The sequence below is a fragment of the Oncorhynchus keta genome, chromosome 9 (genome assembly GCF_023373465.1).
Source record: "Oncorhynchus keta strain PuntledgeMale-10-30-2019 chromosome 9, Oket_V2, whole genome shotgun sequence".
NCBI lineage: Eukaryota > Metazoa > Chordata > Actinopteri > Salmoniformes > Salmonidae > Oncorhynchus > Oncorhynchus keta.
This window is the reverse complement of record NC_068429.1, coordinates 40,339,803-40,354,802: the sequence shown is the minus strand read 5'-3', so window position 1 is coordinate 40,354,802 and position 15,000 is coordinate 40,339,803. Positions and strand designations below refer to the sequence as shown.

The 15,000-nt window shown below is 47.0% G+C and overlaps 1 protein-coding gene across 1 annotated transcript in view; it reads left to right on the top strand.

Annotated features, from left to right (window-relative positions):
• Positions 1-10,413: 10,413 nt before the first annotated feature.
• LOC118387785 (tetratricopeptide repeat protein 28-like) overlaps positions 10,414-15,000 on the top strand; it is a 90,480-nt gene continuing 85,893 nt past the window's right edge. The window contains exons 1-2 of the mRNA XM_035776491.2: positions 10,414-10,760; positions 12,110-12,478. Of these exons, the coding sequence (XP_035632384.2) occupies positions 10,731-10,760; positions 12,110-12,478 (399 nt within the window). The 5' untranslated portion in view covers positions 10,414-10,730. The remainder of the gene's footprint in view (positions 10,761-12,109; positions 12,479-15,000) is intronic.

Genomic DNA, 15,000 nt, shown 5'->3' with positions numbered 1-15,000 from the left:
CATCAATCTACACACACTAACCCATAATGACAAAGCAAAAACAGGTTTTTGGAATTGTTTACAAATGTTTAAAAAAAATTAAAATGAAATATCACATTTACATAAGTATTCAGACCCTTTACTCAGCACTTTGTTGAAGCACCTTTGGCAGCGATTACAGCCTCGAGTCTTCTTGGTATATGATGCTACAGGCTTGGCACACCTGCATTTGGGGAGTTTCTCTCATACTTCTCTGCAGATCCTCTCAAGCTCTGTCAAGTTGGATGGGGAGCGTCGCTATTTTCAGGTTTCACCAGAGAAGTTCGATCGGGTTCAAGTCCGGGCTCTGGCTGGGCCACTCAAGGATATTCAGAGACTTGTCCCGAAGCCCCTCCTGTGTTGTCTTAGCTGAGTGCTTAGGGTCGTTGTCCTGTTGGAAGGTGAATCGTCACACCAGTCTGAGGTCCTGAGCGCTCTGGAGCAGGTTTCCATCAAGGATCTCTCTGTACTTTGCTCTGTTCATCGTTCCCTCAAACCTGACTAATCTCCCAGTCCCTGCCACTGAAAAACATCCCCACAGCATGATGCTGCCACCACCATGCTTCACCCTAGGGATAGTACCAGGTTTCCTCCAGACGTGACGCTTGGCATTAAGGCCAAAGTGTTCAATCCTGGTTTCATCAGACCAGAAAATCTTGTTTCTCATTGTCTGAGAGTCCTTTAGATGCCTTTTGGAAAGTGGGCTGTCATGTGCCTTTTACTGAGGAGTGGCTTCCGTCTGGCCACTCTACCATAAAGACCTGATTGGTGGAGTGCTGCAGAGATGGTTGTCCTTCTGGAAGGTTCTCCTATCTCCACAGAGGAACTCTGGAACTCTGTCAAAGTGACCATTGGGTTCTTGGTCACCTCCCTGACCAAGGCCCTTCTCCCCTGATTGCTCAGAATCCTGTCTAGGAGCTCTACGGACAATTCCTTCGACCTCATGGCTTGTTTTTTTCTCTGACTTTGTATAGACAGGTGTGTGCCTTTCCAAATCATGTCCAATCAATTGAATCACCACAGGTGGACTCCAATCAAGTTGTAAAAACATCTCAAGGATGATCAATGGAAACAGGATGCACCTGAGCTCAATTTCGAGTCTCATAGCAAAGGGTAAGGTAATTTCTGTTTTTATTTTTAATAAATTAGCAAAATTCTAAAAAACCTGTTATCGATTTATCATTATGGGGTTTTGTGTGTAGATTGATGAGGAAATGTTTTTTATTTTAATACATTTTAGAACAACGCTGTAAGGTAAAAAAAAAATAGAAAAGGGAAGGGGTCTGAATACTTTGCGATTGCACTGTATATGAAGAGATCTGTAGAACCCTTTTTCATTCCATATATAGCACCATTTCTTCTACACAATAAAAACAAATGGTTCTATAATCTATGCAGTGTAAAATACTTTTTTTGTCTTGTAACGATAGCGGTCCCTTTTTGGTGCTATACGGAACCCTTTTTTAAGGTTCTGGACTATAATTACATCCAACAAGACACAGCTTCCTCCGACATAACAATCAAACCCATCACCCCTCCTCCCCCCAGTTTTCTGACCGTCCTGGTAAACGGTTTAATGTAAGTCCACTGTTGTACTGTAAACTCTGTGTGCTTCCGTTAGCTCTCGAACGGTTACCCTGCGCGCAGCCGTTGAAGAAGCCTCTGAGATACACACAAAGACAAGGGTGGACAGGAGGCACTGGGCGTTGTTGATGAGGAGGATGGTTATGATGCCAGGTCATCGGCATTCCAGAATCCTCTCGGAGACGGTGGTGATAGTTCCAGGTTGGTGACCCAGGTGCACCAAAACGTGGTTTCATCATGCCTGGAACACTTTGGTGCAGCTCAGTGAACAAGGTGGCAACCTATGAGGATTTAGGTAGGTGGTTGGTGTTGTATCCAACATGTTCCCTTCTCAGATTTGGTTCCCCTTTTATTTATAATTGTATGAGGTATTAAACCTAGAATGTGATTGATGATGATAATTCATGTGCCCATTAGTTATTCCCCTGTTTTGCTTCACAAAATGTCAGTTAGCCGAACCAGGTCTCTTGTTGTTGTTGCGGCTGTTGCTGACTATCTCTTGCCTGTCTTCCTGTGACAGGTGTGTTTGCACAGACAGACTTTGCTGCAGGGAGCATGACCAGTGTCAGGACACCATCCTGTCATTCGAGGCCAACTGTGGAGTCTTCAACAAAAACGCACTCTTAAATGTTTTTTTTGTTTTTACATCATTGTAAACCTGCCACACACTATACCATACATTTATTAAACATAAGAATGAGTGCGAGTTTTTGTCACAACCCGGCTCGTGGGAAGTGACAAAGAGCTCTTATAGGACAAGGGCACAAATAATAATATAATAATAATCAATCATTTTGCTCTTTATTTATCCATCTTACATATAAAACCATGTGAGTAACTCACCACAAGTTAACGAGAAGGGTGGGCTTGAAAATATGCACATAACTCTGCAATGTTGGGTTGTATTGGAGAGAGTCTCAGTCTTTTTCCACACACAGTCTGTGCCTGTATTTAGTTTTCATGCTAGTGATGGCCGAGAATCCACTCTCACATAGATACATGGTTGCAAAGGGCATCAGTGTCTTAACAGCACGATTTGCCAAGGCAGGATACTCTGAGCGCAGCCCTATCCAGAAATCTGGCAGTGGCTTCTGATTAAATTGTATTTTCACAGAACCGCTTGTTGCAATTTCGATGACGCTCTGTTTTTCAGATATTGGTAAGTGGACTGAAGGCAGGGCATGAAAGGGATAATGAATCCAGTTGTTTGTGTCATCAGTTTCAGGAAAGTAACTACATAATTGCGCATCCAACTCACTCAGGTGCTTCGCTATACCACATTTGACATTGTCTGTAAGCTTGAGTTCGTTTGTACACAAAAAAAATTTGAAATGGTGGAAAGACCTGTGTGTTGTCCTTGTTAATGCAGACAGGGAAGAGCTCCAACTTCTTAATCATAGTCTCAATTTTGTCCCGCACATTGAATATAGTTTGGGAGAGTCCCTGTAATCCTCCATTCAGATTGGCCCGTCATGTAAGAAATTGGTCATCATGCAAGCGGTCAGACAAGTAAAATTATGATCAGTAAAAAAACGTGCCAATACTTTGCCCCTTGATAACCAGCACACTTCTGTATGTTTTAAAAGCGTTGCCTGGTCGCTGCCCATATCATTGCAAAGTGCAGAAAATACATGAGAGTTCAGGGGCCTTGCTTTAACAAAGTTAACCATTTTCACTGCAGTGTCCAAAACATCGTTCAAGCTATCAGACATTCCCTTGGCAGCAAGAGCCTCTCGGTAGAATCTGCAGTGTACCCAAGTGGCATCGGGAGCAACTGCTTGCATGTGCGTTACCACTCCACTATGTCTCCCTGCCATGGCTTTTGCGCCATCAGTTCATATACCAACACATCTTGACCACCAAAGTCCATTTGATGTCACAAAGCTGTCCAGTACTTTAAAAATATCCTCTCCTGTTGTCCTGTTTCCAGTGGTTTGCAGAAGAGGATGTCTTCCTTAATTGACCCCCCCCCCCCCATAAACGTAACAGACATATACCAGGAGCTGTGCCAGGCCCGCCACGTCTGTTGACACATCCAGCTGTAACAGACATATACCAGGAGCTGTGCCAGGCCCGCCACGTCTGTTGACACATCCAGCTGTAACAGACATATACCAGGAGCTGTGCCAGGCCCGCCACGTCTGTTGACACATCCAGCTGTAACAGACATATACCAGGAGCTGTGCCAGGCCCGCCACGTCTGTTGACACATCCAGCTGTAACAGACATATACCAGGAGCTGTGCCAGGCCCGCCACGTCTGTTGACACATCCAGCTGTAACAGACATATACCAGGAGCTGTGCCAGGCCCGCCATGTCTGTTGACACATCCAGCTGTAACAGACATATACCAGGAGCTGTGCCAGGCCCGCCACGTCTGTTGACACATCCAGCTGTAACAGACATATACCAGGAGCTGTGCCAGGCCCGCCACGTCTGTTGACACATCCAGCTGTAACATACATATACCAGGAGCTGTGCCAGGCCCGCCACGTCTGTTGACACATCCAGCTGTAACAGACATATACCAGGAGCTGTGCCAGGCCCGCCACGTCTGTTGACACATCCAGCTGTAACATACATATACCAGGAGCTGTGCCAGGCCCGCCACGTCTGTTGACACATCCAGCTGTAACAGACATATACCAGGAGCTGTGCCAGGCCCGCCACGTCTGTTGACACATCCAGCTGTAACATACATATACCAGGAGCTGTGCCAGGCCCGCCACGTCTGTTGACACATCCAGCTGTAACAGACATATACCAGGAGCTGTGCCAGGCCCTCCACGTCTGTTGACACATCCAGCTGTAACATACATATACCAGGAGCTGTGCCAGGCCCGCCATGTCTGTTGACACATCCAGCTGTAACAGACATATACCAGGAGCTGTGCCAGGCCCGCCACGTCTGTTGACACATCCAGCTGTAACAGACATATACCAGGAGCTGTGCCAGGCCCGCCACGTCTGTTGACACATCCAGCTGTAACAGACATATACCAGGAGCTGTGCCAGGCCCTCCACGTCTGTTGACACATCCAGCTGTAACAGACATATACCAGGAGCTGTGCCAGGCCCTCCACGTCTGTTGACTCATCCAGCTGTAACAGACATATACCAGGAGCTGTGCCAGGCCCTCCACGTCTGTTGACACATCCAGCTGTAACAGACATATACCAGGGGCTGTGCCAGGCCCTCCACGTCTGTTGACTCATCCAGCTGTAACAGACATATACCAGGAGCTGTGCCAGGCCCGCCACGTCTGTTGACACATCCAGCTGTAACATACATATACCAGGAGCTGTGCCAGGCCCGCCACGTCTGTTGACTCATCCAGCTGTAATGCATAGAATTCACTGGCTTGTATGCGAAGCAGTACTTGTTTCAAAACATCTCCTGCCATGTCACTGATGCGTCGTGAAACAGTGTTGTTTGATGAAGGAATTGTCTGTATCGTTTTTTTGGCCTTTTCCCCCAGCATTGTCCCAGCCATATCCGCGGCAGCAGGAAGAAGTAAGTCCTCCACAATAGTATGTGGCTTGCCTGTCCCAGCCACTCTGTAACTCACCATATAAGACGCTTCTAGCCCCTTCTTATTAACGGTATATGTTACTTTTATACGTGTCTTATACTCATGTCGTCTCAGTTCACGCTCAAAAAAACTCCTGTGTCTTATTTTTCAAATGGGCATTTCTTGGTTCTAAATGCCTGCACAAGAGTGAAGGTTTCATTGAGTTGTGAGATAGTACTTTTGCACATATATAACACATTGTGGCTGAGGAAAAGCACTACTCCCAATATAAGTGAACCCCAAATCAATGTATTTCTCATCATATTTGTGCCTCTTCGATGGTCCAACGTCTATGTCTGTTGTTCGGTGCTTTCCAGGGTAAGGGGGCAGTAGCTCTTTGGCTGCATACGGACCGTTAATGGAAGTTCATTATTTGACTAGGCTACCTGTATTTGACATTGTGTTGTTATTTCGCTGAACACTAGATGGTTTCATTTAATTTTTGGCAGTGAAACGAAGCCACTCAGGCGAGAAAAAAAACTCATCCAAGTGTATAAACCCATTGGAAAATCCCATTTTGATTTGGCGTACCCCCGCAAAGCTCAACGACATTGCGCGTAGCCCAGTTTGGGAATACCTGCTCTACAGGGAGCCAGGTTTTCCTGTGTCTACCCTTCTCAATGGCAAGGCTGTGCTCACCGAGCCTGTACTTTGTGAAGTTTTTTTTCTAAGGTTTTGATCAGTAACCACGGTTAAATAATTAGCCACGGTGTACTGTCAATTTAGGGCCAGATAGCACTGCATTTTACTCTGTGCTTGTGCTTGTGTTTCTCAATAAGTAATGTAGTTTTGTTTTGACTATCTTGTAATTTGGTTTATTCTGATTGACTGGATATTCTGGTCCTGAGACTTCAGTGTGTTATTAGGACAGGTTTGTGAACTCAGCTGCAGGACCAGCTGGATGAGGGGACTCTTTTCTTTGCTCAGCAATTGGCATTGCAGGGCGTGGTAATGATATGAGAGGGGGTCACTGTATTTTAGTTCCAGAACTTAATTGCACTTTTTTGAGTTTTTATTATTAGTGGATATTGGCCTAATTCTGCCCTGCATGCATTGTTTGTAGTTTTCCTCTGGACATGTAGGACATTCTTACAGAACTCTGCATACAGGGTTTCAATTGGGTGTTTGTCCAATTGGGTGCAATCTTGTTTAGCAAGTGAAGCCCACATCTTGCTGCCATAAAGTGAAATTGGTTCAATGACACATTGAATTAGTTTGAGCCAAATTCTGTTACTGTGAATCTCATTAGGAAGCTTCTGCCTTTTCTCTGAAAATACCTTCCTTCTTTTTTTCCTTCTCTGTATTCACATAAGCATTATATAATATATATATATAATTGTACTTATGAAATGATACAGTTCAGGCTATTATTGTGTTAACATTTGTGTTGTTGTGTAGAGGTTCCACAGGTGTTTGCTGGGGGCTGAGGACAGTATTGAAAGCACTTGCACATCTAGCTCTGAATCTACTGATAGCTAGTTATTGAGGAAACAATGTACTTTCTATGCCTGTGATATGTGGTTTTGATAGCTATCTTAAGATGAATGCACTGTGTAAGTGGCTCTGGATAAGAGCGTCTGCTAAATGACTCAAATGCATATCAGACGTGGTGGGATATAAACCTTCTTTAAACTGCTGAAGTTGAATTGCTATGACTTCTCCCACCGACCACAGTGCTCTCAGAGGAACTGTTTTGGCTTCTCCCACCGACCACAGTGCTCTCAGAGGAACTGTTTTGGCTTCTCCCACCGACCACAGTGCTCTCAGAGGAACTGTTTTGGCTTCTCCCACAGTGCTCTCAGACCACAGTGCTCTCAGAGGAACTGTTTTGGCTTCTCCCACCGACCACAGTGCTCTCGGAGGAACTGTTTTGGCTTCTCCCACCGACCACAGTGCTCTCAGAGGAACTGTTTTGGCTTCTCCCACCGACCACAGTGCTCTCAGAGGAACTGTTTTGGCTTCTCCCACCGACCACAGTGCTCTCAGAGGAACTGTTTTGGCGGTGCTCTCGGAGGAACTGGTTTGGCTTCTCCCACCGACCACAGTGCTCTCAGAGGAACTGTTTTGGCTTCTCCCACCGACCACAGTGCTCTCAGAGGAACTGTTTTGGCTTCTCCCACCGACCACAGTGCTCTCAGAGGAACTGTTTTGGCTTCTCCCACCGACCACAGTGCTCTCAGAGGAACTGGTTTGGCTTCTCCCACCGACCACAGTGCTCTCAGAGGAACTGTTTTGGCTTCTCCCACCGACCACAGTGCTCTCAGAGGAACTGTTTTGGCTTCTCCCACCGACCACAGTGCTCTCAGAGGAACTGTTTTGGCTTCTCCCACCGACCACAGTGCTCTCAGAGGAACTGTTTTGGCTTCTCCCACCGACCACAGTGCTCTCAGAGGAACTGTTTTGGCTTCTCCCACCAACCACAGTGCTCTCAGAGGAACTGTTTTGGCTTCTCCCACAGACCACAGTGCTCTCAGAGGAACTGGTTTGGCTTCTCCCACTGCCCACAGTGCTCTCAGAGGAACTGTTTTGGCTTCTCCCCACAGTGCTCTCAGAGGAACCACCACAGTGCTCTCAGAGGAACTGTTTTGGTGCTTCTGTTTTGGCCCCCACCGACCACAGTGCTCTCAGAGGAACTGTTTTGGCTTCTCCCACCGACCACAGTGCTCTCAGAGGAACTGTTTTGGCTTCTCCCACCGACCACAGTGCTCTCAGAGGAACTGTTTTGGCTTCTCCCACCGACCACAGTGCTCTCAGAGGAACTGTTTTGGCTTCTCCACCGACCACAGTGCTCTCAGAGGAACTGTTTTGGCTTCTCCCACCGACCACAGTGCTCTCAGAGGAACTGTTTTGGCTTCTCCCACCGACCACAGTGCTCTCAGAGGAACTGTTTTGGCTTCTCCCACCAACCACAGTGCTCTCAGAGGAACTGTTTTGGCTTCTCCCACAGACCACAGTGCTCTCAGAGGAACTGGTTTGGCTTCTCCCACTGCCCACAGTGCTCTCAGAGGAACTGCTTTGGCTTCTCCCACCGACCACAGTGCTCTCAGAGGAACTGGTTTGGCTTCTCCCACCGACCACAGTGCTCTCAGAGGAACTGGTTTGGCTTCTCCCACCGACCACAGTGCTCTCAGAGGAACTGGTTTGGCTTCTCCCACCGACCACAGTGCTCTCGGAGGAACTGTTTTGGCTTCTCCCACCGACCACAGTGCTCTCAGAGGAACTGCTTTGGCTTCTCCCACCGACCACAGTGCTCTCAGAGGAACTGGTTTGGCATGTGAGCAACGACGACTACCTCACTCACGTTTCTTCACAAAGTGCTTCATGCAACATACAATGTCAACTGGAATAGAGTCTGATCCTAACCCATTCCTCTCCGTTGCAGCTGTCAACAGGATGAGCTGTCTCTGTATGCTGCGGTCCATCCTTCCACCCTATCAAACTCCACCCACCCGGACCCTGACCTAGAGGAGGACGGCATGGTTGACAACACCACCCCCATCTCCTACTCCTCCTCCACCTTCACCTCTCCTTATGTTCCCACCCCCAACACTCCCTCCAGTGCTGCTCCAGTAGACCTCACCACAGGGGGTCAGAGTGGACCGTCAGGCCCAGTAACTTCAGCTGTCCCGTACAATAATATGTGTCACATCCTGTCACATTTAAACGCATTGTGTGTACAGGGTCAGACAGTGAAGGACAGCCCTACTAGTTGTGGTAGCAGTTGTCGCTTAATGTTTGATGAAACATATGGCAGTAGAAGTACTGTAGATCAGTTGGGCAGCAGTGGGAGTGTGCTTAAGTGTCTGTCTGGAGCTCACCCCAATATGTTCTCCTCTCCTGTCCTCTCCAGACTGTCCGAGGGTCTATGGAACAATATGTTCTCCTCTCCTGTCCTCTCCAGACTGTCTGAGGGTCTATGGAACAATATGTTCTCCTCTCCTGTCCTCTCCAGACTGTCTGTGGGTCTATGGAACAATATGTTCTCCTCTCCTGTCCTCTCCAGACTCTCTGTGGGTCTATGGAACAATATGTTCTCCTCTCCTGTCCTCTCCAGACTGTCCGAGGGTCTATGGAACAATATGTTCTCCTCTCCTGTCCTCTCCAGACTGTCCGAGGGTCTATGGAACAATATGTTCTCCTCTCCTGTCCTCTCCAGACTCTCTGAGGGTCTGGTTCAACAGAAGGACTTGTCTGGGGTTCAGTCTGTCTTGCTGGAGCACGTCTCTCTGTCGTGTTTCACAGTACAGCCACAGGACTGCACACAGGGGACACGGCCGGGACACTACACCCTCACAGACACACACACACACTGCACACATGCTGTCTCTCTCGCACGGCACGCACACACGGGAGTTTGTAACCGTCTGTCTCCTTGCCTACAGCTGTTCAGCTGCTCTGGTAAAACCCTCTCCCACTCTGCTTGAGCAGCAGAGGAAGACTGGTGGAGACATCGAGGAGCCAATCTTTAGGGCCCTGGACAACATGTCAGGAGGGCCAACTGACGGGCCCAACACCAAGGACTACACAAGCTCCGCCTCAGGATGACAAAACCCAACGTGCACTAGACCAGGAAGCGCAAACAATGTGCTTTAGTAGGACGATGCAGTGCCAATGTGATGTAGTGTTGCCTGCTCTATTTAGGCACACCATTTATTTGATTTGATTCAATTCGTGTATTAATCATATGCACAGGGTACAGTGAAGTTCTTAAGCCCCCGAGCTCCAACAGTGCAGGTCAAAAAGAGATGTACAAATACATATATTTCCTCACCCAGGGCATATGAATACTAACATGGTAGTTGTACAGTAAATAGTGATAGTGGTGTCAGGGGCTGTTGTGGAGGGAAGACCATGTTTCAAGTCCGGTGCGTAAATATCAAGGCTATAGTTTTCAACCACTGTCTGTGGCATCTTGACATTTGACCAATTTCTTAAATGTACCCCAAAATAAGGCATAACCAGAATAAGTTACTGAAATGCAGAGGGGATGTTGTCTGTTTTGTCTTTTTCGAGATTTCTTCTTCATTTGTTTATCACCCTTTGATTCAAGGCCATTGTGCAAATCGACTTTTGAGTAAACTGCACCTTGTGTATGTTTATTTGCCAAGAGGGTTGCAGAAAGTAATGATCTATTACCAAAATGCTGTAGGAACAATACCCACAGCTCCACAGTGGAATGAATAACTGCTAGGTAACTCAACCCCTCTCTGATGTCACCACGAGTAACTGAGACCTGGAAACCGACTGGAGCTGCATCCGTGGAGCTCGAGCCTACCGAGACACGCCTCCACCGGCCACAAATTCCGTTACTCGGGGAAAAACGGATTTGACAACATGGCGCACTTTCTGAGAAATAACTTTAGTTAGTTCGCGACCGGTAGATTGGGAATATCGCATGATTGTTCGCTTTTTTGAGGTCCATGAAAACAGAATGGTTGGAGTTCCTTCCTACTACATTGTTGTGTGAGATCGCACTGTTTCTCTGTCCTGTTTGGGAAGCGGACTGCATGGGATGAAAGTTTTAAGTAGCTGCCGCTGAGTATAAAACTAGGACAGGATGGAGAAACATCGACCGAAGAAAGAAAGGGTAAATATAACTCAATGACCAAAAAAAATACAGTTTATTTTTACAAAGCATAGACTATATATCTAGCTGCATTATAGGCTGGCTAACCTATCAACATCAACCAAAGCGCTTTGATGATGCGTTTGATGTTGTGTCCAAGTGACGCAGCTATTCAGCCCATACCGCGCTAGTATGTAGCACATTGCATTTCATAGCAATTTAGTGGAAAATAAAAGAGGCCATGTTACAGTATTACTTTAATAATAAGACAAGATACAAATGTAACATTCTTTTCTACAGGTGGTATGTTACTTTGGTGACAAAGAGCACGTGGTGGTTGAATCTTTACTGTGTCTCTCTCTCTCGCTCTCTTTGTCAGAGGAGGTCCCTGGTTTCATTCTCTCAGGAATGTGTTTCTCCCTGCTGACCTGGGCTGAGCTGGGAGGGGGAGGAAGGGACATGGAAGTGGTGTGTGTGTGTGTGTGTGTGTGTGTGTGTGTGTGTGTGTGTGTGTGTGTGTGTGTGTGTGTGCGCGTAAGTGTGTATGCATCTGAGTGTGTGTGTGTGCTCGTGAAGAGGGTGTTCTTGTACTACTGTTCCAACAAAACAGTTTTGACTAATGCATACAAGCCTATTGGCTGTATACACAGGTTGAAAAGCTTCTCTCGCTCACTCTCTCTCTGTCTCTTTCTCTCTCTCTCTCTCTCTCTCTCTCTCTCTCTCTCTCTCTCTCTGTATTCTCAGTGGAAACTTCCTACTGTGTGAGTTAGTGCTCCAATCAGCTGTTTGGACAGAGAAAGCCACTGGGACTGTGTGTGTGTGTGTGTGTGTGTGTGTGTGTGTGTGTGTGTGTGTGTGTGTGTGTGTGTGTGTGTGTGTGTGTGTGTGTGTGTGTGTGTGTGTGTGTGTGTGTGTGTGTGTGTGTGTGTGTGTGTGTGTGTGTGTGTGAGAGAGAGCGAGCGATAATGACAGCCTTGGTGTAAGTCATTCTGAAAGGACAAATCTGGCAACAGCAGATCAGGGAGGGAAGCAGCTTTTCTAAGTTGAGGCAACAGAGGGCTAACCTCAACGTACACTCACACAGGCTTGTACAGCTAACCTTGTGGGGACACACAATTTAGTACCATTCAAAAATATTACCCTAACCTTAACCCTATAACCTAAACCTGACCCACAAGAGTAGTTAAACACACACACACACACAATATCAAATGCAGATATAAATATTGCTTTAATGTTTTGGTGGAACAGATTAGAATCTCAGATGTTTATCAACATGGTTCTCTGGACTATAAAATGTTGAGTCTGATTGATTGAAAAGATAACTGACCACTCTTCCCCACATTTCTCTTCTTCCTCCTCCATCTCAGTTCTCACTCTTCGGCCCTCGCTCTTCTACCCGCGCCACCAACCCTCCTTCTTCCTCCTCTTCGTCCTCTACCTCTGCTCGCCCCATCCCTCCCCCTCTCTGCCAGACAGACCCTCATCCTTGCATCCCTCCCGGGCCAACAATCCTTTCTAAGGCAGAGTTTCTGGAGGCAGTACGTCGCAGTAACCAGGCATGCCAACGGGGGCAGTACAGCCTGGCAGTGCAGCTCTACGGGGAGGCCCTGTCTGCTGACCCTCAGAACTGCATCCTGTACAGTAACCGCTCTGCGGCCCTTCTCCACCTGGGACAGTACCAGACCGCCCTGGACGACGCCCTCAAAGCCCGCCTGCTTAACCCCAAATGGCCCAAGGTAGGACTGGCTTTATTCAAGTCTATACTAGCACATACAGCCGCTAAACAAATGAGAGAGAGAGAGAGAGAGAGAGAGAGAGAGAGACAGAGAGAGAGAGAAAGAGAGAGAAAGAGAGAGTGAGTGAGTGGTCTTTGTAAGGAGTCAGAACCTAGAAAGTCTTTTCCAGGCTGGCTCTGTTATCTCTCTCTCTCTGGGTCTGGGCCAGCTCCACTCCACTTCCCCTCTCTATACTGAAGAGAATAGACGGAAGCTGCTTCTGGGTGTGTGTGTCGTAGCAGTGGTCCTGCTGCTGTATTCTCTGTGGGTCACTGTGAAGGTCAGGTGTAATGAACTACCACTCTGAGAACGTTGCTTACCTCAGCCTGGCCTCCCTCTCTTTTCCTTTCCTTCTGCCCTCTTGTATTTTCTTCCCGCTTTCTGTCAGCCTCCCTTCCTCCGGTCGCCAATCCGCTGCACCCCTGTCGACTTCTGTGTTGGCACAGCAGGCTACACACACACACACACACACACACACACACACACACACACACACACACACACACACACACACACACACACACACACACACACACACACACACACACACACACACACACACACACACACACACACACACACACACACACACACACATGGTAGAGTTGGAAATGGGAGCTGAGAGGCAACAGGAAAAACAGAAGCAGGGGTACAAAAGCTAGTGAATAGAGGTGTGTGTGTTGTGTGTGTGTGTTGTGTGTGTGTGTAAGGCGCACAGACGTTGTTTTTCTTGTTTTTTCTCGTCTTTCTCTCCTTTTGTCGGTGTGTTTCGTGCTCCGCTTTAACTGGTCTTTGTCTCTTTGTCATTTAGATGGAGCCGTGTCGCAGGAGTGAAAAGCCTTGGAGTGTTTTTCTCCTATACAACCTTCCTGTTTTCTGTCTGGAGCTCCTTGCTGTATGGGAGTTACCCTCTCCTCTTTCAGCCTTCACTGAGTTTCTGTATAGTTGTTGCTAGGCAGATTGGCATATTGAAAGAGGCTTTTTCACTTACAGGTGCATTGAGCACCCAGGGTTCACAGTGGTGAGAAACTAAGTAGCCCAACTTAAACCTTATATGCCTCTTGATTTCAATGGACAGATGGATGGAGCTTAGAAAGGCTCTTTCTGATGGATTATTGACTGACTTTTCTGTCTATACTGGTCCTTTCTCATTATTGACTGAAATCTTTTCTGTCTATACTGGTCCTTTCTCTCTCTCCAACCCTGGCACCAACTCTCTGTCTGTTCTGGAAATCTCTCTCTCTCTCTCTCTCTCTCTCTCTCTCTCTCTCTCTCTCTCTCTCTCTCTCTCTCTCTCTCTCTCTCTCTCTCCGAGTTGTTAAGCTCTCCAAACCATACCATGTTCAGCTCTTTAATTCAGTCATGGTCCCTATGAAAGGCTTTGAAGTGGTCAGTCTGTCACTACAGATTTACATATGAAGGCCCATATGTACCCTGAAAGGTCTGCCTCGTGAGACAAAAACTCTGTGAGTGTGTTTGGTTGGACATGTTCCCGTGTAGCTTTCACCTTTTTGAAGCAGCTTTCAGACCCACAAACATCAAAACACCACAACTATTTAGGTTGGGTAGTGATGTTGCATCATAAACACCAGAGGGCAGTATTGCGTCATGTACAGAAATCCCTTTCTCACATGACACCACAATCAAACATCAAATATAATCCTGTATATAAAACCCACAAAATGCACCATTCATGCAAATAATTCTAAATCCCAATCCACTGTTTCAGGTCAAGGGTACACGATACAGGCTTTGAATAAAACAGTTATGGGCATTGAATTGGTGTAGGCCTAAATGCATATGATTGGTCGTTAGTTGTGTGCGTGCTGTTTTTTAATATTTTTAACCATGCACTCCTAAACATTTAGTTCCACATGCAACAGAACACTTAATGAAAAACAGCATCCTCTCCTTCTCCTCTCCTATTAAAAGACTAACACCAGATGATGACAGTTTGCAGCCTCTCATCCGTGACAGTGTGATAACGTGATGAAAAGCGCACATCATCAGCATCTATTTCCTGCTGTCACACGCACACTAATGCACGCACACACACGCACCCCTCTAATGAGCCTCAGTGCGGGCTAGCACTATAGTGTGCTTAATTGGTTGCTATTAATTGGGAGATGTTCTTACACACTTGCGTGCGTGTACGCACGCACACACACACACACATACACACACACACACACACACACACACACACACACACACACACACACACACACACACACACACACACACACACACACACACACAGAGACATCTGCTCACAGCCAGAACCTACCAACTCTGCTTTCTCAGTGAAGCACCCCAATCCCTCCTCTCTGCCCACCTTTCTCTCTTTCTCTCCCACTCACACAGTTGGGTTCCTTTGTAGAGTGGCAGTGTGGAGGAAGGAGACATTTGGAGAGAGGGATGGATTGGTCATTAAGGGGGGGTTGGGGAAAAAGGAGACGTGAGGAGAGAGGTGAATACATGTG